A 17,768-nucleotide genomic window follows, 5' to 3' on the forward strand; every position below is an offset into this window, starting at 1 on the left:
GCAAGATATGGGGCGGAGAGAACCCCCCCGCCTTTGTGTTGGTCATTGTTTGATCGGAATCTCAGGAATTCTTAACAGACTTCTGGGGATGTGTTAGGTAACAATAGTCTTGAGTATGCATAGCCATTGGACATGTGGGGGGGTACCCATCGGCCCCACATCGTGCACGGTATCTGTTACCCACCTACCTTCTGACTTTATGGAGTACATGTATATCACAGAATCATTCCCCACAATGTTGGTCTGTGGTATTTTCACAGAAAAAAAATCTGCCAAATTGGCTCAGTTGGTGATAAAGCCCAAGAGACTTTGCCAAGAATTTGAGGAAGCTGACAGCTCAAAATGTTGACTAATCCTGGAGACACTATGAACATCTTACAAAAAAGTTCATTGCAATAACAATGGACGCTCATTGTTAGTGCACTGTGTTTCTTTTGTTGGATGTACATAGTCAGACCTTTATCTTATCGGACTGTGTGTACAATAAACATGTACATGTATTTTACCATCGGTCGGAATGTTATAAGACTTGATTACGCTGTAATGTTACGTCACATTTTGCTAACGTCACCTTGTTTTTCATAGCGAATTACACTTTGTGGCTCTTATCAAACAAACCTCGAGATAGGAATTTGTTCTTTAATGTCATAAACTTGGATACTCTATGAGCGCGACCACGGCACCACTAAAAGCTCAAACTGAAACATAAATGGAAAAATGACAATCTAGTAAACTGACATTCAACACAGAAATGCGCACAGAAGCTTTTATTAGCGCATTAGTGTATGGCAGTGCATAAGGATGTTGCAGGTTTGGTCATTGGTGAAACATTTTCGCGACTTCGGTTATGCCTCTGTAACGTCAATGGTTCTCGATTGAACGAGACCCGAAGGTTGGAGCAGGTCCGGCGCCGGTTCACAATGGCGGAAAATAAACCGACCATTTATGTCGCCCCTCAAATGAGTGAATTACACGTACATGTATACATTTCAAAATGTGTTACATGCAGCGAATCAAAGAGATGCGTGTACATGTACTTTCTTTTAGAATGCACGTGAAAAGAGAGCAGCACTGACGAGAAACACGAGCGAAAGTGATACTCAACATTGTCGTCTGCTTCCTTACGCTTGCCTCTGTCAGACGAAATAACCGTTTCTGGTTCTTTGTTTTTGTACGCCACCCTCAAACGTGTTCCCAGTTATTGCTTTGACGTCACAATAATCTTTCCGGTTAGGGGTCACCAAAACAAGCCTCAGTTTTCAGGGCACATCCAGCCTAAATACAAACTAACTCGCACACTGAATGCACGTGATTTACTTATGACCAGGGTTTGGCTGGATTTAAAACCAAAACCATCAACCAACATGCTGCAAACACTAAACGTTGGAGACTCAACAATTCAGTAATTTAAAAAGCATGATACAGTTTTATTTATACGCGTATTTTTGTATACACTTTACATGAACTAATGTACAAAATTGTACACTCCTTTATTAAATTATACATTAACTATTCAGTGGGATATTAAGGACGAAGAATTTCGCATAACCTTATCTATCTAACGGGTAAATTCAAATCAGAACTGAATGCTTTCAAGTTGAATAAACATGACACAAAATAAACAGTCCATATTTGCATAACAAAGTAAAACGTGATTTTAATGACACAAAAAGGGCACGTTGTACTTATTGTCTGCGTTTTCAGTGTCTTAGGATCGAAAAGGCATAACTTACGAGATTATTTTATTTTACAACAGAAATGTCGAGTTCGATGTTGTTGCTATGGGCTTATACATTCTCCTGCGGTATTTTGCACTTGTCATGAAGACAAATTTGAATAATGCATAAATTATTGTGAATTTAATATAAAACACAAAGGCTTTTAAATCAAATTCAATCATCAAAATGTACAAAAGTTTGCATAATATCATACAAGAAGTCGTTTTTAAATCGTAAGTATGATCACTTGCTACACTCCACATGTACAAAAAGCTACTCCAATAGTAATAATCCTGGCTATTTGTAGACTTTCTCGTTATTACAGTTCGACAGTTTAAATACCAATCTCCATTATTTACATGTGATTCGTGAATACGGGAACTCTCACAGATTGCACCAAACCTGAATACATTTCTGGGGAAAACTGAAATAAAACTTTAAAAAAATAATAATCTGCTTGTACATGTATCTAATCGTAATTTTGGAACTTTCAAAAACAAAACCCCAAAATTGAAAAGCATGTTTGGCCTAAACTTCAACGCTACGTATGAAATCTAGGCAGGATTTCATCACAACGTTCGGGATAAGCCGTTCCACTGGTGGACTTTTCCCAGCAGACTTGGGACTGGTGTGTGCTCCTTGTTTAAAGACAACAATTACCCAACGATTGCAAAACCTACAGCACAAAGTGTAAAAAAAATGAAGAAAACAGTCCAGAGTACTGCAAAATGCATACAACTTATGAGTTTAGTGCCCACAAAATTGTGCCATTTGGTGCAGTTGGTTTTAATCAGGGATGCGTCCAATTTATATCATACACTTTATCGGGATCTCTATCTTCTAAATCTGAAATTGTTCTCCATCTCTTTGGGTTTATCTCCAGAGGTAGACGTTGGTGCAAGTAACGTGTGTGGTAAAAATTACGGGAACTACAGTCGCTTGTCAAAGGCAGAAATTCACCGTTAGCAATGGACATTTCCAATGTCTATACCATCTCCATGACAGAGCTATCAAGTTCACCTGCTTTGTTTTTTAACGACAAACGTCCTAGTGCCATTGTTTTTTATTGTTAAGCGGCAATGGCCGGGCTCCACACGCTGACATACTGTACAACCTGAGTGAATTTGCATGGATTCAAATTGTTAAGAGGTACACTCGTAAGCGTAGCTCACAACGAAAAAACATTTTGTACCCATTTTCGAGCAGACAGGTAAATACACAGTATGTTATGACCTGTGGGGATCATCAGAGCTTTGCAACGTCAGCAGAAAGTGTTTATAGGGAGGTACCGTAGGTACATGTACCTTGACGGAGTACAAAAGGCGTGGCAAAAACACTCCAAGAGTCAAGATTGAGTGCAGTGTTGAGTGACCATCCGGTCAAGAGTTCTGGAGTAGTTTGTTGATATTTATAAAGCCCTTAGAATCCCTAAGCTTTGTTCATCAAGGTATGTCTTGTGAAAACACTGATCATACCTGTTGACTCCTGCAGTGTTTGCCCCCAAACTCTCTCGAGGGATCGACTAACATCGTGTTTTGAAGCATGAAATAAGAGCACCATTGCTTCAAGTGGAATACTGGCTCCGTTTTAGCTGGGCGAACACTGCATTCCCAACAACGTACATGCATCAGTATGGAAACATTTATTTGCACTGAAAGATTAAACGAACTCTGAATGTAAGAATGGCAGTGCAGAAAACGAAGTATTTCTGTCCAGTGGAACAACACTTTTCTCGTTGGTACAGTGTAGTTCTCACATCATGTGTCATTATCAAGGTTTCCCTTTCTTGGACAAAGCTAAGTTTACAAATATTACACCTTGTCTTATAAAAAGGTTCAAGACCCCCCCCCAAAAAAAGCAGTGAGTGACTCTAAAACTGAAACAGAATACATTTGGCCTCTAAAGCATGAGGATACAGACATGCAAGGGAAAACACTGGCTTTTAAAGTTGGAATACCAATATAAATGGTATTACTGCATGTACATGTACAAAAAATACGCAATTGCATGTGTACTGTTAAAACTTCCAAAGCATACCCAAGCTGTTGGAGTTTGTGTGCTGTCGAGTACTAGCCTACACAAACTTTTCAAACAAACCAAAAAAAATCCCCGATCAAATGGGAACAGGAAGACTTAAATAAAAAGGTTCATCTCCTGGCATATTGTACAAAATATACACAAAAATACAAAAGATTAAACAACTTTTTGGCAAAATATAAATCAAATGATCAAGCTTTATAAAATGAGGAAGGAAACAAAAAAGTGAGAACGATTACAATTCACTCATCCCCCTGCTTTGCTTTTGGAAGGTTAAATGTTTGAAGTCCCAACATCATATGCACATGTAGGGCTTTCAAGCCCGGGGGGGGGGAAGCGAAGTCATTACTAAGTCAAAGGATCTGCCACAACACTTTAAAATGATAACACAATGACATGTGCCTACTTCTAAACATAGTTTTGAGGGTTCTATATATATTTCCTATCGATGTAATGGTGAAGTAATACTTTTGGCAGATTTTGTCATGCTGGGGCACCGTTTCAATTTGGTGAATTTGCTCGGAGGTGGAATACACACACTATTCAGAATACATTTTCTCATGACTTGGCGACAAACAAATGAATCCTTTTTGCAGATCAAGCCAACGCTGATCAATTTCAAGGCTCACTGAAATAGATTCAGACTTTTTTTCAGTCACAAGTCAAGTAAACAACGTAATGGGGGAAGGGATGCTTAACGTTTGACAGAATCTGTCTGGCCTTGCACCAGAATATCAGCAACCAGACTCACTATCCTGCATGGAGTTTAGCGTGTCACGCAGAGTGTGGAAAGATGGCCTGGCATTCAGGTCTTGACTACAGCACATCTGGATCACCTCATAAATGCAGTGTGGAGTGTTCTTAGGGGGCTCTAACACGTGCCCTTTGTAGGTCTGCAGGAACACCTCCTCATGGGTCATGTTCTCATAGGGCTGCCGGGCAAAGCTGAAGATCTCCCACAGCAGCACGCCAAAGGACCAGACATCCGAGTACGTGGTAAACTTGTAATGCCAAAGGGCCTCGGGTGCAGTCCAGCGAATGGGTATGGTCTCGTCCTTATGGCCCAGGTAGTGGTCACTGGAGCCCAAGTAGCGGGCCAGACCAAAGTCCGAGATCTTGACCTCATTGTTGTTCCCTACCAGGCAGTTTCTGGTGGCAATGTCCCTGTGCACAAAGCGCTTCTCGGTCAGGTAGACCATGCCACAGGCAACCTGGTACGCTAAGTTGAGTTGGGTGCGACTGGTTAACCGTGAAACACTCCCCGGCCTGCCCTGTGGAGATTTGTTAGGGTCATGGTAATGCAGGAATTCCTGGAGGTCCCCTTGTCCCATGTATTCCAGCAGCAGGCATAGTGGCTTCCCAACAAAGCACACCCCTAATAGCTTGATCACATTAGGGTTATCAAATCTGGCAATGATTTCTGCCTCGCGGTTGAAGTACTCCTGAACGTCTCTATCTGCGTTCGCTTTCAGCATTTTCACCGCGACAGTGGTAGAAACTTCCCCCGGGTGCAACTTTGGGGCAATCGCCTTAAAAACGCGTCCAAACGCCCCCTCACCAATATCTACAATATAAATAATGCTGTTGCGAGGGTACTCCAAGTGCCTCAAGTGAGGGTTGAAGCTCTTGTTGAAGTCTTTCCCATACATGGGGTTCTCGGGCAACTTGCTGATGTCCAAATCGCCTGGATATTTGTAGCGGGAGTAGCGGTTGAGCTTGGAACGACAACACACGACAGCGATGACCACAATGCAGATGAAGCACACACCCACAGCGGCACCGCCACATATCAGATAGATGTCCCTCTTACTGTTGGGCTCCTTTGGTACAGGATGTACATAGGGTGTGTCAGTGACTAAGACCTTCTCCTCCTGACGGGTGGTTAAAGATGGCACTGGTGGTAGCATAGTACTTACTGTCACCTCTGCGTCTGGGAAGGTGAGAAAAAACAAAGTTGAAACTGCCGGTTAATAGAGAGTTAGTCACTCAAATGTACCACATTTATTGAGCCTACAGTACATTTATACATTTATAAATTGCCAGCAGGAAAATTCTAAGACCCTGACATACATGTATCAACTGAAAACACCTTAACTGGAAGCCCTCACTTTTCGATCTTAGTGGAATCATTCTCAAAGGTATTCAAGAGATCAGGCCTATTTTACATTTCAAGTCAATGTTGCCAGCAGGCAGATTTAAAAGCACTGAGCCCAACCACAACCCACACACAGAGATAAACTCCTTCTTCTAATTGTGTACAGTACAGCTCATGTCTGCAGCCAAGCTTGGAGTTTTCCCCATTTATTTTTACTCACCACAGCTGGGTATTCTGCACCGTTGCCACTCTGAGTTTCTGCCCACAGGAAAGCAGCCCGGTTCCTTGTACAGACCACCTGGATTCCTGCAGTAGTTACTGCTGTTCACCAGCTGAGGGTACACCGACACAAACATACGTCTGCTCTGTGGGTACTAAACACAGACCATCAAAATGGTTCATGAAGGAAAGCTGAATTATCTACACTTATCAACCCAGGTACCCCCTGGTAACCCTAAATACTCAAATAGTGTCTAAAAATATGACAATATAAAATTGAGACTTTAAACAGCTTACAGGCGTCATGTACGCTGAAACTCCCAACACAACTGCTCTCTCTCAAAAAAATTGAACATATTTAACAGATATTTAAATGTTTAATATATATTTAATATTTAGTATTTCAACTATGGGTGGATGGAATCGTTTACTATTTAATCAGTATTTCTTGTGTTTATCTTTAACTGATAAACCTCAAAGAGGTAAACTTACACTGGAAGTCCATGGTTGGCATGGTAACCCCATCTCGGTAACATTGACACTGCCCTGGTAGTAAATACCATTGTTACTGTAGTCAACGCAATCCCCTAATCACAATGACAAAGATATATCACTTTAAATTTTCAACAGGGACAACAGATTTTTTAAAGTAGGAAGTTTGAAATTAAGGACTGAACAAATACATTGAATGTTCCAATAATACAGCAATGCACTATAATTTTAAGGGAAAGGAAAAGTGCTTACGTGTCTTCATGTCCTCTCGGATTTCTGTAAATAACAGAAAAAACAAAAAAATTTCAATTTTTCAAAATAAGAAAATTTTTTTTATTAAAAAGTTCATTTCTCACTGACGCGTTAACAACACATATTAATGGTGCCTAAAACATGGACTCAGTCACTCTAACATTAGAACGGCTCACTGTGCCCGATGCACAATAGAAACATAACCAAGGCATACCCACTGGTTATCAACACCTAGTTTGACTCACCAAACAGGTTTGGATCACTGCAGGTGCCTGGGCCAGCATCTTTGCTTGGCACATCCTCACACTGTGACGATTCAAGCAGAGGCCCTAGTCTGTGCCGAAGCTTGCCATCGTTATGCCAGTCTAGTGCCATCCAGTCACTCAAGCAGATATCCTTGCGTACTGCGAGACAGTCCTCCCTACACAACAGAGGGTATGAAGTCTTTATCTTTACTAACCATCACAACAGCTTGATTTGAAACCAGGCAAAACACAGCATAAGACGATCTAAATCAACCCCCCAAAAAACAAACAGCTTCAGAGTCCCAGCCAACTGACCACCGCAAGAAGTAACAATGGCAATGTACAATTGTTAATCTTGCCTTCGGCATTTCTTGGAAGTTACAATTGTAATCAGAAAGGATGTGCAAATCTACCTAAATGAAGTGTCTACCCCTAAACACCAAGCATGTCATTGCCATTTCATTTTGATGACTTAATGTTCTTGAAACTACTTGCATTCAAATCTCCAGCTTTTCTGGCTTGCAAGTTTTGTTTAATCATCAGAGCCTGAAGCACTGTGCAAGGCCACTGACCAAAGTGAGTAGCCCCTGATGGTTACCCTGAGCAATATCTGGCCCAATGCCTTCATCACCACTAGCCAAAATCTCTTTAAGCCCACAATCATGGTCGGAAAAGGCATGTTCCCATGCCAAATCTACAGAGTACAAACAGTCCAATCACAATTTACCTGCATAGCGGTTTGGGCTGTGGACGGGACTTTTCACAGTCAGGCAGCATGCTGTGGCAGATCAACGACTTGAATGCATCCTTACAGATGCTGCTCTCGACGACGCTGTCCACCTGATCTGTCAGTCTCTTCAAGAGTGGCTCCATCCGACTCAGTGGGTTGTACAGGTCGGCATCCACAAACACGCTGCGACCTGACAAGTACTTCCTGCAGATGTTACCTCCATATCTCGAACAGTAACTGCAACGACACAAAATGTGAATTTCATCAATTCGCAGAGCCCTTTTCGATGCTACTGTTACTTAAAATTCCTTAAAACTCAGAATCAACACAGTTAGCTCGCCAAACCATGTAATACAATCTGTAATCAGAACACAAGTACCCATTCCCACAAAGGAGGCTAGTTTGCCCACTGTTCACAAACAGCCCTGTGGTCCGCACAGCGTTCCAAAGCTGAGTAACTGCTTACTTTGGGATACCGTAGACTCTGACGTTATTCTGAAGTGAGGCTATATACTTCCTCTCCTCGCCATCCTGAGACACAACCGTGTTTTTCACTACACAAGTGTAGTTATCTGATCTGGTTGCATTGATGGTCAGGTACTCTTTGTCCCAGGGTGTTACAGGATTTGTTTTGTCATTTCTAATCTGCTGGGAAAAAGAGAAAAAAAATTCAGAAAATACCGCATGCAGGATTTTCTGAAAATCCAAACGGGGGACTTACATTTGACAGTGCCGAGCACTCAGCCTACAACACTAGTTATCTAACGGTACTCCACCCTCCTGTTACATTTTCATAAGTACAAGAGAAACACTGAGGCTAAACCTGGGCAGTGCTGGATGCATTGACTAGAATACTCACAGTATCCCTGTGGAGACGCCAAATAATGGTAGGCTTAGGGTTTCCCATGACTGGACATGTTAGATTGACCACAGTGCCAAAGGACACATTGAAGTTCTGCTCCTCAACAAGAATCCGTGCCGGAACTGGAACCAAATCATGAGGTAAAGACCGTGATTAGGGCTCGAAGAGTTGAGAAAATAGCATTTCTCACACAGAACAAATGGGAACTTCAAACACTCCAATTCAATGTCATTAGCACACGTACAAATGCAATGAAAAGCTGCAAGAATGAAACACTGGTGAAAGATTTACTCTTAAGCTTTGACAGAATAGTAGGTGACACATGGTGCCACATTTGGGTGGTTTCTTTAACTCAGGCTCATGACAAACCCACTTAGCCCTCCTTCGCCCCAATAAAGTTCTGCTTCCGATTGCATGCCACCCAAAAATAGGGTTGGCAGGTCCGAAATATTTTCTCCTTTCAATCTTTTGCACCGATTGATTGGGGTATTCAATTAGAAACAAACTTCAGCTTGGACCATATCTATCTGGTCTATGAATACAACGGCTAAAAATGCCACAAGAAGTTATAAAACCTTGCCTTTATTCTACCTCCTATGGTTTTACAGCACAAATGCCCACAGTCACTGGTGAGCATGTAGTTTCTATATGGAACTCAAACATGCACAGGTTCAGTGTGTACACAGTAAGTTGTCAGCACAAAATGACCCAGGGTCTTTTGTGCAGTCCTCTTCACTGCATTTGGTTTACTGCACTGGTATGCACATGGAACAGTGAGGCACAGTTCTTGGGCAGCACAAAAGTGCAATCTGATATTCCTGTGAGGGACAGTTGGTGCAGTGCACAACACAACACAGCTGTGCTTCTTTGAGGTGTTTACCAAGTGACCCAAAGAGTGACTTCCGCATCATGTAAAAAATATTGATGGTTGATGAGTCGAAATGTAATGAAGAATTGGGTTGTGCACACCACTATGCACAAAGTTTCTCACAACAGACATCTAGCCAACAAAGTCCGGACACCGCGTTCGCAGTTGCAGTTTGTGGGAGCAACAAGTCCTGTATTTGTGACAGTCATCACAGTCATTCTTATTCCACATGGTCTTCGTCCCCATTGCAGCTCAATTACGCACTGTCAAGGACTGATCTGTTTTTTGCCATCTGTGGAGTCCAGTATTCTTTGCTGTAGTGCCTGCCAAGCTCTCGCCCGTAAGAAGATCTTGTTTATAGGATCTTTTCTTGATTCTTTCTCCTTATCGTTGTAAACTAGTTCCAATCAGCATTTTCTTTGTCATCCTTATTTTTACATGCTAGGTGTAACATTCTCATTAAATCATAACTGTTTATTTGTTCCTTATATCAGTGTGATCCTGTTTGATTTGTTTGTTGCATCGGAGAAATTCAAGCTTTGGAATAATTACTATTAAGATAGCTTGGAGCTTTTCGGATCCTAACAGTTGTAATTGTCTGTGATACATCTATGGGACAGGTGATGAATCTTGTTTTGTTGCAAACACCCTTGTTTTGTGTAAACACCTTTGCTTCATGTACAAGTGGTGCAACTTTTAAAAAAATTCCTGAATATTGAAAATATATGCAAATACAAAACAGATCAAGTTCTGTGAAATAATCTGCTGATATCTTAAGGTAGAGGGTTTGTGGATACACCATATGGAAATTTTTTGAGTATGTGTGGTTCTGAAAAGAACCCGTTACTTGACGTTTCAGACAGTGAGTGCTCTGTCCGTCTTCAGGAATGATGCGATCCTACTGTGCTACTGCTTATATGCTGTGGGTGATCACTGGGGCATGGGATTGGGATCCAAGCTATATAAATAAATATATTTTCACTGTTTTGAGTACAAACTTCATTGTTTTCACAAGTTTTTTACGTAAAAGGGTCACTGACAGGAGTTTTGTCAAGGCAGAAAAGACACTAGGATTTGTAAAAAAATGAGAAATAAATTTCAACCCGCACAAAAAAAGTTTAGGGTCAGTTGGTTAACCGGTAACAGAATTTTTTGGGGCCTTCAGTTTATGAGAACCCTGTAGTAACCCCTGACATTACTGGAAAAGTAAAAGCTCGTTAGAAGACTCAGATAACCCAATGCTGCAATTCTTTATACTTAACTAAAACTGTCTTACCTTGAACGTTGAGAAAGGCATGTGCAGAGTACACTGCCCCACCAGCATTTTCCACTCGACACCGATAAATGCCGCCATCAGAAGCCCCGATAATAGGGATCCGCAGGTTGAAGTTGCTCTTGATTATGTAATGTGAACTGTTCTTAGGGATGTCATGTCCATCTTTCATCCATGTGACCTGTAACCTCTGGCCCACAGGCTGACAGCGGAAAGTCACACGTTCACCCACAGCAACCGTCTTGTTCTCTGGGCTGCGCAGGATCAACGGGAGTGCTAGGAGGAGACAAGAAAAAAAGATTCCCTTAAGGAACTGAGCTACTTCTTAGCCTCTTTGACCAAAGATAAATTGATAATACAGCAAATCACAGAGTCATTTCTAAGAGAGATGAACATTCCCACTGTATATCCGTCATTTTGGAACAACTTAAAGGGTTCTTTTTGTTATATTGGTTACAAGGTCCAATGCTCTAACATTAACAATTCAGTATCTCAAGGTCTCTTTTAGTATAATCCAAACTGAGAGATTTACCCATAGGTTGTCCCGTTATCTTGGATGACACTTGAACATTCCCAGGTTGCCTTGGTTTTTCTGGCGAAGAAACAAGGTAATACCAACATTCAGACAAATTTATAACAGTAAAATTCTTTGGATATCCAAGCAAATTTGAGAACACTTCAAATGTATGATAACACTAAGTTTTCAAATTTTGCGGTCTGTCAGTGTTTTTTTTCTATCGTTTCAAGTGTAACATTCACATTGAAGTGCAAACAATATTATTAACCCTAACAATCCCTAACAAGTCAAACTTCAACACCAGTAAGGTGTTTGAATTTGTGAAATTAGGTACTGGGAACTTGCCATATGGTATTGGATTGTGACTAAATAGGTACTGTGGCCCTCTCACTTTTTACAATCAAAAATTTCAAATGAGTACTTTACTTTTAAAGATTATGTAATGATAGAAAGCTTCCCATTGAAATGGTAGGTATGTAATATTGTGTAATAATTACTATAACAAGGACAAATTTCCTTGTTTCTGATCACAATGATCCCAGCAGTTGGGGATGGATATGCAGAATGATGGTGTGTGAGTTTGTCTGAATAGGTACTGCCTGTCCATACTCTTTGTACCTTAAAGTTAGGCCTGCTGTACCCAATCAAACAAAATCAAACAGGTAAAGACCTGTTGGAGTCTGTGTGATTGGGTACTGTAAGGTGAAAGTTTGATTTCAAGGTGTTTGGATTTTTGTGATTAGGGAGGAATACCGCCAGCAGCCCTTGGGCAGTTAAAGTACATCTGTAATCTTTTGCACCTAGAAACAAAACTGCGGACATTTCTTCTGAAACACGCCATTAACATTTTCTTTCACAATACATACTTCAAAAACAAACTGAAAATTCAGAATCCCAAAATCTAGCACACCATTCCCATTCTTGCAGTTCTCTTTAGCCCTGGCTGATCTTTTTTATCCGTACCTGATGACGATTTCACTGTCAGTGTGCGTTGGCGAGTAGACTCTGTAACTGCAGAGGTTGTTGGACTTTCAGGAGTCACAGACAAAGTAGGCACTGCAAAAACAAATCGAGAACTTGTCACAAAAATAGCACGCCCACCACGCCTCAGATTCAGAGAGCAAACCATTTTCAAACTCCACATCCTTTTGTGTAGTAATAGATAGAAGGCCATATTCAATACCCTGGGGTATTTTGTCAGCAAAATTTAAGAAACACATTTGTGATGATTGGCCAGCTCTTTGCCATGCATTAAGCAAAGTGCAAATCAAACAAGGCACGCTTTCATTATTTCTGCAGCATGAGATTCATTATCAGGTAGCAATTTATGCTGGTTACCATGGTTACATGAATGAAAAATTGTAGTCCTTTTAGTCTCTAGATATTTTCTCGAGATGCTGGTTCTCCGCATGTGACAGGTATCATGTATCGATACCGCATGCATCAACATGGGTGTTGCCAGGATTTGGGGGAGGGGGGAAGAGCAACGCTCATCATCAGGAAACTGATAAATCCTAAGCACAGGAAGGGATCAATTCAGAGTATTTTCAAGCAAATTGGTGATTTTCACCCCACTCCTTTTTTCATATTTCTAGCTTATGTGCATTTGTGTGTTTTTCTTCTTTAGGGGGAGGGAGGGAATGAGTATCCCTGCCTGACAATACCCAGGAGCATCCATGCCTCTTCATAGAAATTAGACAAGCCATATATTTGCAGCGGCTGACATTGCCAAGGACATGTTTTATACATGTAGTTCAGTAAGGAAGGAATTACACATGTGGACATCACTAATGTTTCTCTACGGTATAAAAATACAGGCCTATCAGAATGAGGTAACTACAAATTTAGCTGGGAAAATTTTGAGGCCTTTATTTAGAAAACACAGGAGTTTGCAGTCAAGACAATGTCCATACATGGATCTCTTTTCTTCAATGACAAAATTTGCAAAGGGTTATTTCCATCCCTGAAATGGCAGAAAGTTGGAACCATGAACAGGCATATAAGGGGGCAGCTGTTTCACTCTGCTTAACATGTATAATGAGACATGTATTACTGCTTAAAATGTTTGCTTTTCCCACTGACCTTGATGCATTTCAGCTGTTTATCTCAACCCAATTATACGCCTCAATTAGCCTACCAACAGTCACACTTTCATTGAATCTGTACATTTCATATTGGGTATTTTCAGTAAAATAATGGGAAAACAATTTCTGTATGCAAATACAGTATGCACACGATACATGGTAATATTTGGGTGTGCATATTTCACCTGTTGCCGGCTTAATTGAAATGTTGATTTGCCAGATACACACTGAACATAAGCAGTGACTGTTTTTAGACTTACAAATTTTACCATCACAAATATCTTTGGTACTGTGCAAACAGTGTCATTGTATTTTCTTATTTAAGAGATGGGAATCGGACCATTTTACAATTTCAGACTTTTCTTTCTTAAAAAAATCCTCCAGGTCTATGAATCAAAAAAGAAAATGTAATCCTCCGCAATAAAATGCTAGAGTCAATAAATAATAATAGAATAGTCTTAGTTTTTAGGGAAGGAAAAAGTCATCACCTGGGATTCGAACCCAGCAGAGGAAATCTATCACTCAACCTTTCCAGACACACGAACTATGCACAACGTGTAGGCCACTGGTCTTAGTGTTTTATTTTCATAGGTGTACTTGTGTATATGCACCAGAGGGCACTGTCCATATAGCAAGAAAAATAATGTTTTATAAGTTTTTTAAGTTACTACATGGAAATACCTCAGAGACATTAAAAGGAGCTACTGTATTCTCCCATTCACTTTTTCCCACTGTCCAAATGATTAACCAATGTTGGTTAAGTTAAGTTAGACTGCCAGTTTTAGCATGGCATGCACGCGGCCGGGGCGCCAAGAAGACACGTTTTAGTTACTTACCACGCTCACCATGCTCACCGGTCGTTGCGCTTGGTTTCGTTGGGGCGGAAGAAGCAGCAGACAGCAGGCAAAATATCCACATCACTTGTAAAGTGTAATTTCTGTATCTCCATGACCATCTATGGTCAGCCCTTGCACCGTCTGGCCTGAATGTTAGCGAGACATTTCGACCTGTCCACCCGGGCGTTGCCATACTGCCCTGGCCCGAGCTCGCTGGCCCGCCAGACTTTCAGAACAGCAAACCGTCCAGTCCTCACTATAAATCGCAGGTTTGAATCATCCCTGACGGAGGCAAATTTACCTGCTTCTGGAAAATCGTTCATTCATCTTTCGACAGCAGAAACATTGCATTTCAGGAGCCATCTTTTGGGTTCTTTTTAACCTGAAACTGCAGAATTCTTCATGCCTTCTCGAGACATCCGACTTAGGTCTTTTTCAATATGGCGACTTTATTGTGTGTATTGTACTGCTTCTATTATGCATGTCGTAAACAGGTGGGGCTAGTCGATTACACAAAAAGGGGTCGCAGTATTACTAGTAGCAAATAAATAGTTCTATGCATATTGTCGAGAAACTACATAATAAATTTAGACATTAATTGTTTTTAAAAAATATATAGAAAATCTTTAATGGCGACTGAGTACATTGCTATCTCCAGTTTTACTATTTTTGTAGCGGCTGATCAAATCTTTCACCTATAAAACTTTTGTGGCGTGATCCTCCGAAGCGGCAAACGGCAAACAACCATTCATAAGCAAATATGCGCAAATTGGTCTGGAATTTTTCGTGCAATACGCAGTAAACAAGTCTTTCGAATACATTGTTGAAACATTTGGTGTCAATATCGGCATCCAGAGATAAACAACCAGAACGATGATGCGGAACTGTAACTAATCTGGCAAGAAATTTAGTCCCTTGTACATTTATTGAAAACCAAAACGAAGGACGTGTTTACTCCATAAAAGCTAAAATTACATTTCAGAAATGGATATTACTGGAAATGGATATTACTGGAGAGTGTGCGAGGAACGAGTCAATGCCCTGATATGCAAATATCGTTCACAGTTTACCTTGATCAAACAGATATGACTCACGGAAATAGCAGCGCCAAGGTTCATGAATTTTAATAGCTTTGGCAAAAGGGGAGGTGGAATGCGGCCGACGTGACCAGTGCGCTATTCTATGTACAGTAGCTTACCATTGTAAAACGCTAGCCAACTTGATTCTACGAAGCCAGGTCATGCAAGCTGTGTGGGGTCTGCTTGAATCACAATGATCCCTAGAATATCGTGGTATTTCTCTTTCGTGAGTTGGGTACAAAGAAGTAGACCGCTTGCGCACTCGTGAGATGCACAGGGTACAAAAATGGCATCCACGACAAACACGTACTAAAGGATATAAATGTCTGGAAACCTCCTTCGATCAATGGAATGCTTCTTTTAAGAGCTCCATTCGTTCGTGGTCATGCCAACGGGGTCCCTTTGGGTCTCATATCGTTTTGGCTTCAACGGAGAGTCAGTTGATTGTAAAAAATAATATAATGAAAAAGACAAATATAAAAATTGATTATGGGGTGTACGCATTTAAGGCAAAAATTGATGCAATATATGTCAGTCTTTTTCTAGATAAACTTTCTTGCCAGGATTTTCAAAGAAGTAAACAAATATCAACTCATCTTTAGCTATGTTTGGTTTAAGTTACACAAAATGAACCAAAGTTGCCGCGCCCAAATTATAAATTAACGTTTGCCATTCGAAGGTGCACCAGCCTATGTTTCATTTCATATCATTTATTTCATTTCATTTTTAAAAAAATTTACTTACTGTAAATGTACGAAAAGGTAAGCATATAAGCATTTTAGAAAAACACGGGAATTTTGACCAGCTCCAGCTGGATTACCCCGCCAAAGGAATCATGCCCTTTGTCGAGGGGTTTTCCTACCGATTAAATAGAAAACACTAATAACTGATTTTATGTACAGTGTATGATAAAATCCTGAATAGTAGTGTGTATACATAAATTAATAGTCACAGAACCAGAAAGGGCTTAAAACTGTTCAAGTTGGTCTAATTTCAGCTGGGCGTAAGTAAGGCATGTGACTTGTGAGTTAGAACCCTTCATCATCATTGTCCCACTACAGCCGATTCATTCCCCGGCATCTTCGCTAAGTAGGCCTACATAAACTCTGTTTCTTTCGAAAAGATCATTGTTTGGGACGTAAATTTAATCTGCACAAATTTTCAACTGTGACATGGCGCACAGCATGGGACAGATAATTCGAGTAGTCTCAATTCACCGATTTTTGTTTATTCACAGCATGGCACAAGTTTGCACAATGATCATGGAGGTGGGAGATGTCAGAGTTTTGGTGTTCCTACATTAAAAAATATATATACATAATCATTTATTACTTACATTTTCTAAAAATTCAATTATTAGTTGAAAAATAAATCGCGGAAAGAACTGAAATAAGTCAAAAACGCATAGCTATCGATGCAGTGCAGACCGGCAGTGTTGTGCATCGTAACTACCGCCGTGCATTGGGTAGGCCCGAGGTATTATTGGAAATAATTGTCCACCTTTTTCTACAAAGTTCGAGAAATTGTAATTTTTCTGCCAAATTTATTTTCTTAGGTATGTTACAGACTGGGTCAGTGGCATACTAAAATTAGGGTGAACAAAGGCCATAAAATTTGAAAAGGGCGCCCTGTTTATTCAAATATTTTGTCTGTTAATCAATAAATGTCTTCATTGGCAAAGACACTTTTTAAATTAGTTTAAATTTTTTATCTCGGGAAGAAAAAAAGTAATAGGCCACAAATTCATATCGAGTAACTACGTCATGGTGGCCAGCTGAATCAAGCTACCAATGCGAACTCAATTGGGCACAGTGCTGTAGTCGGGGGGGGGAACTGTCCTCGTAGAAATTCTTGCCCTCCCCTCCACCACCGGAAAATCGGGATTTGGGGGGAACTGCCGCCACGTCATTTGAAGTGTGTTGATAGGTATTACTTTAGAGTAGACATGCACCTTTTGGGTTCTTGAACAGCTGTCAATTGCACAAACTCAGTGGCATGGCAAGGGGCGTGGCAACTCCCCTTGCGAGACCCCCCTCTCCTCCCTCTGAGAGCTCGGTCAAGCCGCTGGTTTGGGAAAACGCATAAATCGTCCTCCAAGTCGAAGCCTGTACCGCACCGGCGGCCAGATGGAGGGATATAGGTTTAATGAGCTGCTCCTGTGCCCCACTGATGAGATGCACGTCTCCAACTTGATGCTTCTACAAAGTGCCAGTTTATTAATCTGGTTGGCTTGATTGGCAAGATCGATCGATCAGAATCTGGGACATTAATTTTTATCGGAAATGCCAGCTCGAGTTTTTGCGTATTGATACCTGAAACAGGTGTGTATCCAGGAAATTTTTCAGGGGGCTCAATCCGGAGCTTTTTTTAGTGTCTCATTTTTGCGGACAAGCGGAAACGATGATGAAACATTACATGACATACATTGCTTACTAAGGTATTAGTGTTGCTGAATGAGTCA

The 17,768-nt window shown here is 40.8% G+C and overlaps 1 protein-coding gene across 1 annotated transcript; it reads right to left on the reverse strand.

Moving 5' to 3' along the window:
- Window positions 1-1,398: 1,398 nt before the first annotated feature.
- On the reverse strand, window positions 1,399-14,695 carry LOC110980150 (muscle, skeletal receptor tyrosine protein kinase-like). The gene is made up of 12 exons (XM_022236525.2): window positions 14,229-14,695; window positions 12,272-12,364; window positions 11,324-11,383; window positions 10,795-11,067; window positions 8,648-8,772; window positions 8,255-8,433; window positions 7,786-8,025; window positions 7,059-7,234; window positions 6,814-6,837; window positions 6,562-6,656; window positions 6,071-6,224; window positions 1,399-5,685 (listed from the first exon to the last, which is right to left on the reverse strand). The coding sequence occupies exons 1-12, from the start codon at window positions 14,419-14,421 to the stop codon at window positions 4,490-4,492; spliced, it is 2,808 nt and encodes a 935-aa protein (XP_022092217.2). The 5' UTR covers window positions 14,422-14,695; the 3' UTR covers window positions 1,399-4,489.
- Between the last annotated feature and the right edge of the window lie 3,073 nt (window positions 14,696-17,768).

Source organism: Acanthaster planci, linkage group LG12 (assembly GCF_054643075.1).
Source record: "Acanthaster planci isolate LZ-2023a linkage group LG12, COTS_SCS, whole genome shotgun sequence".
Lineage (NCBI taxonomy): Eukaryota > Metazoa > Echinodermata > Asteroidea > Valvatida > Acanthasteridae > Acanthaster > Acanthaster planci.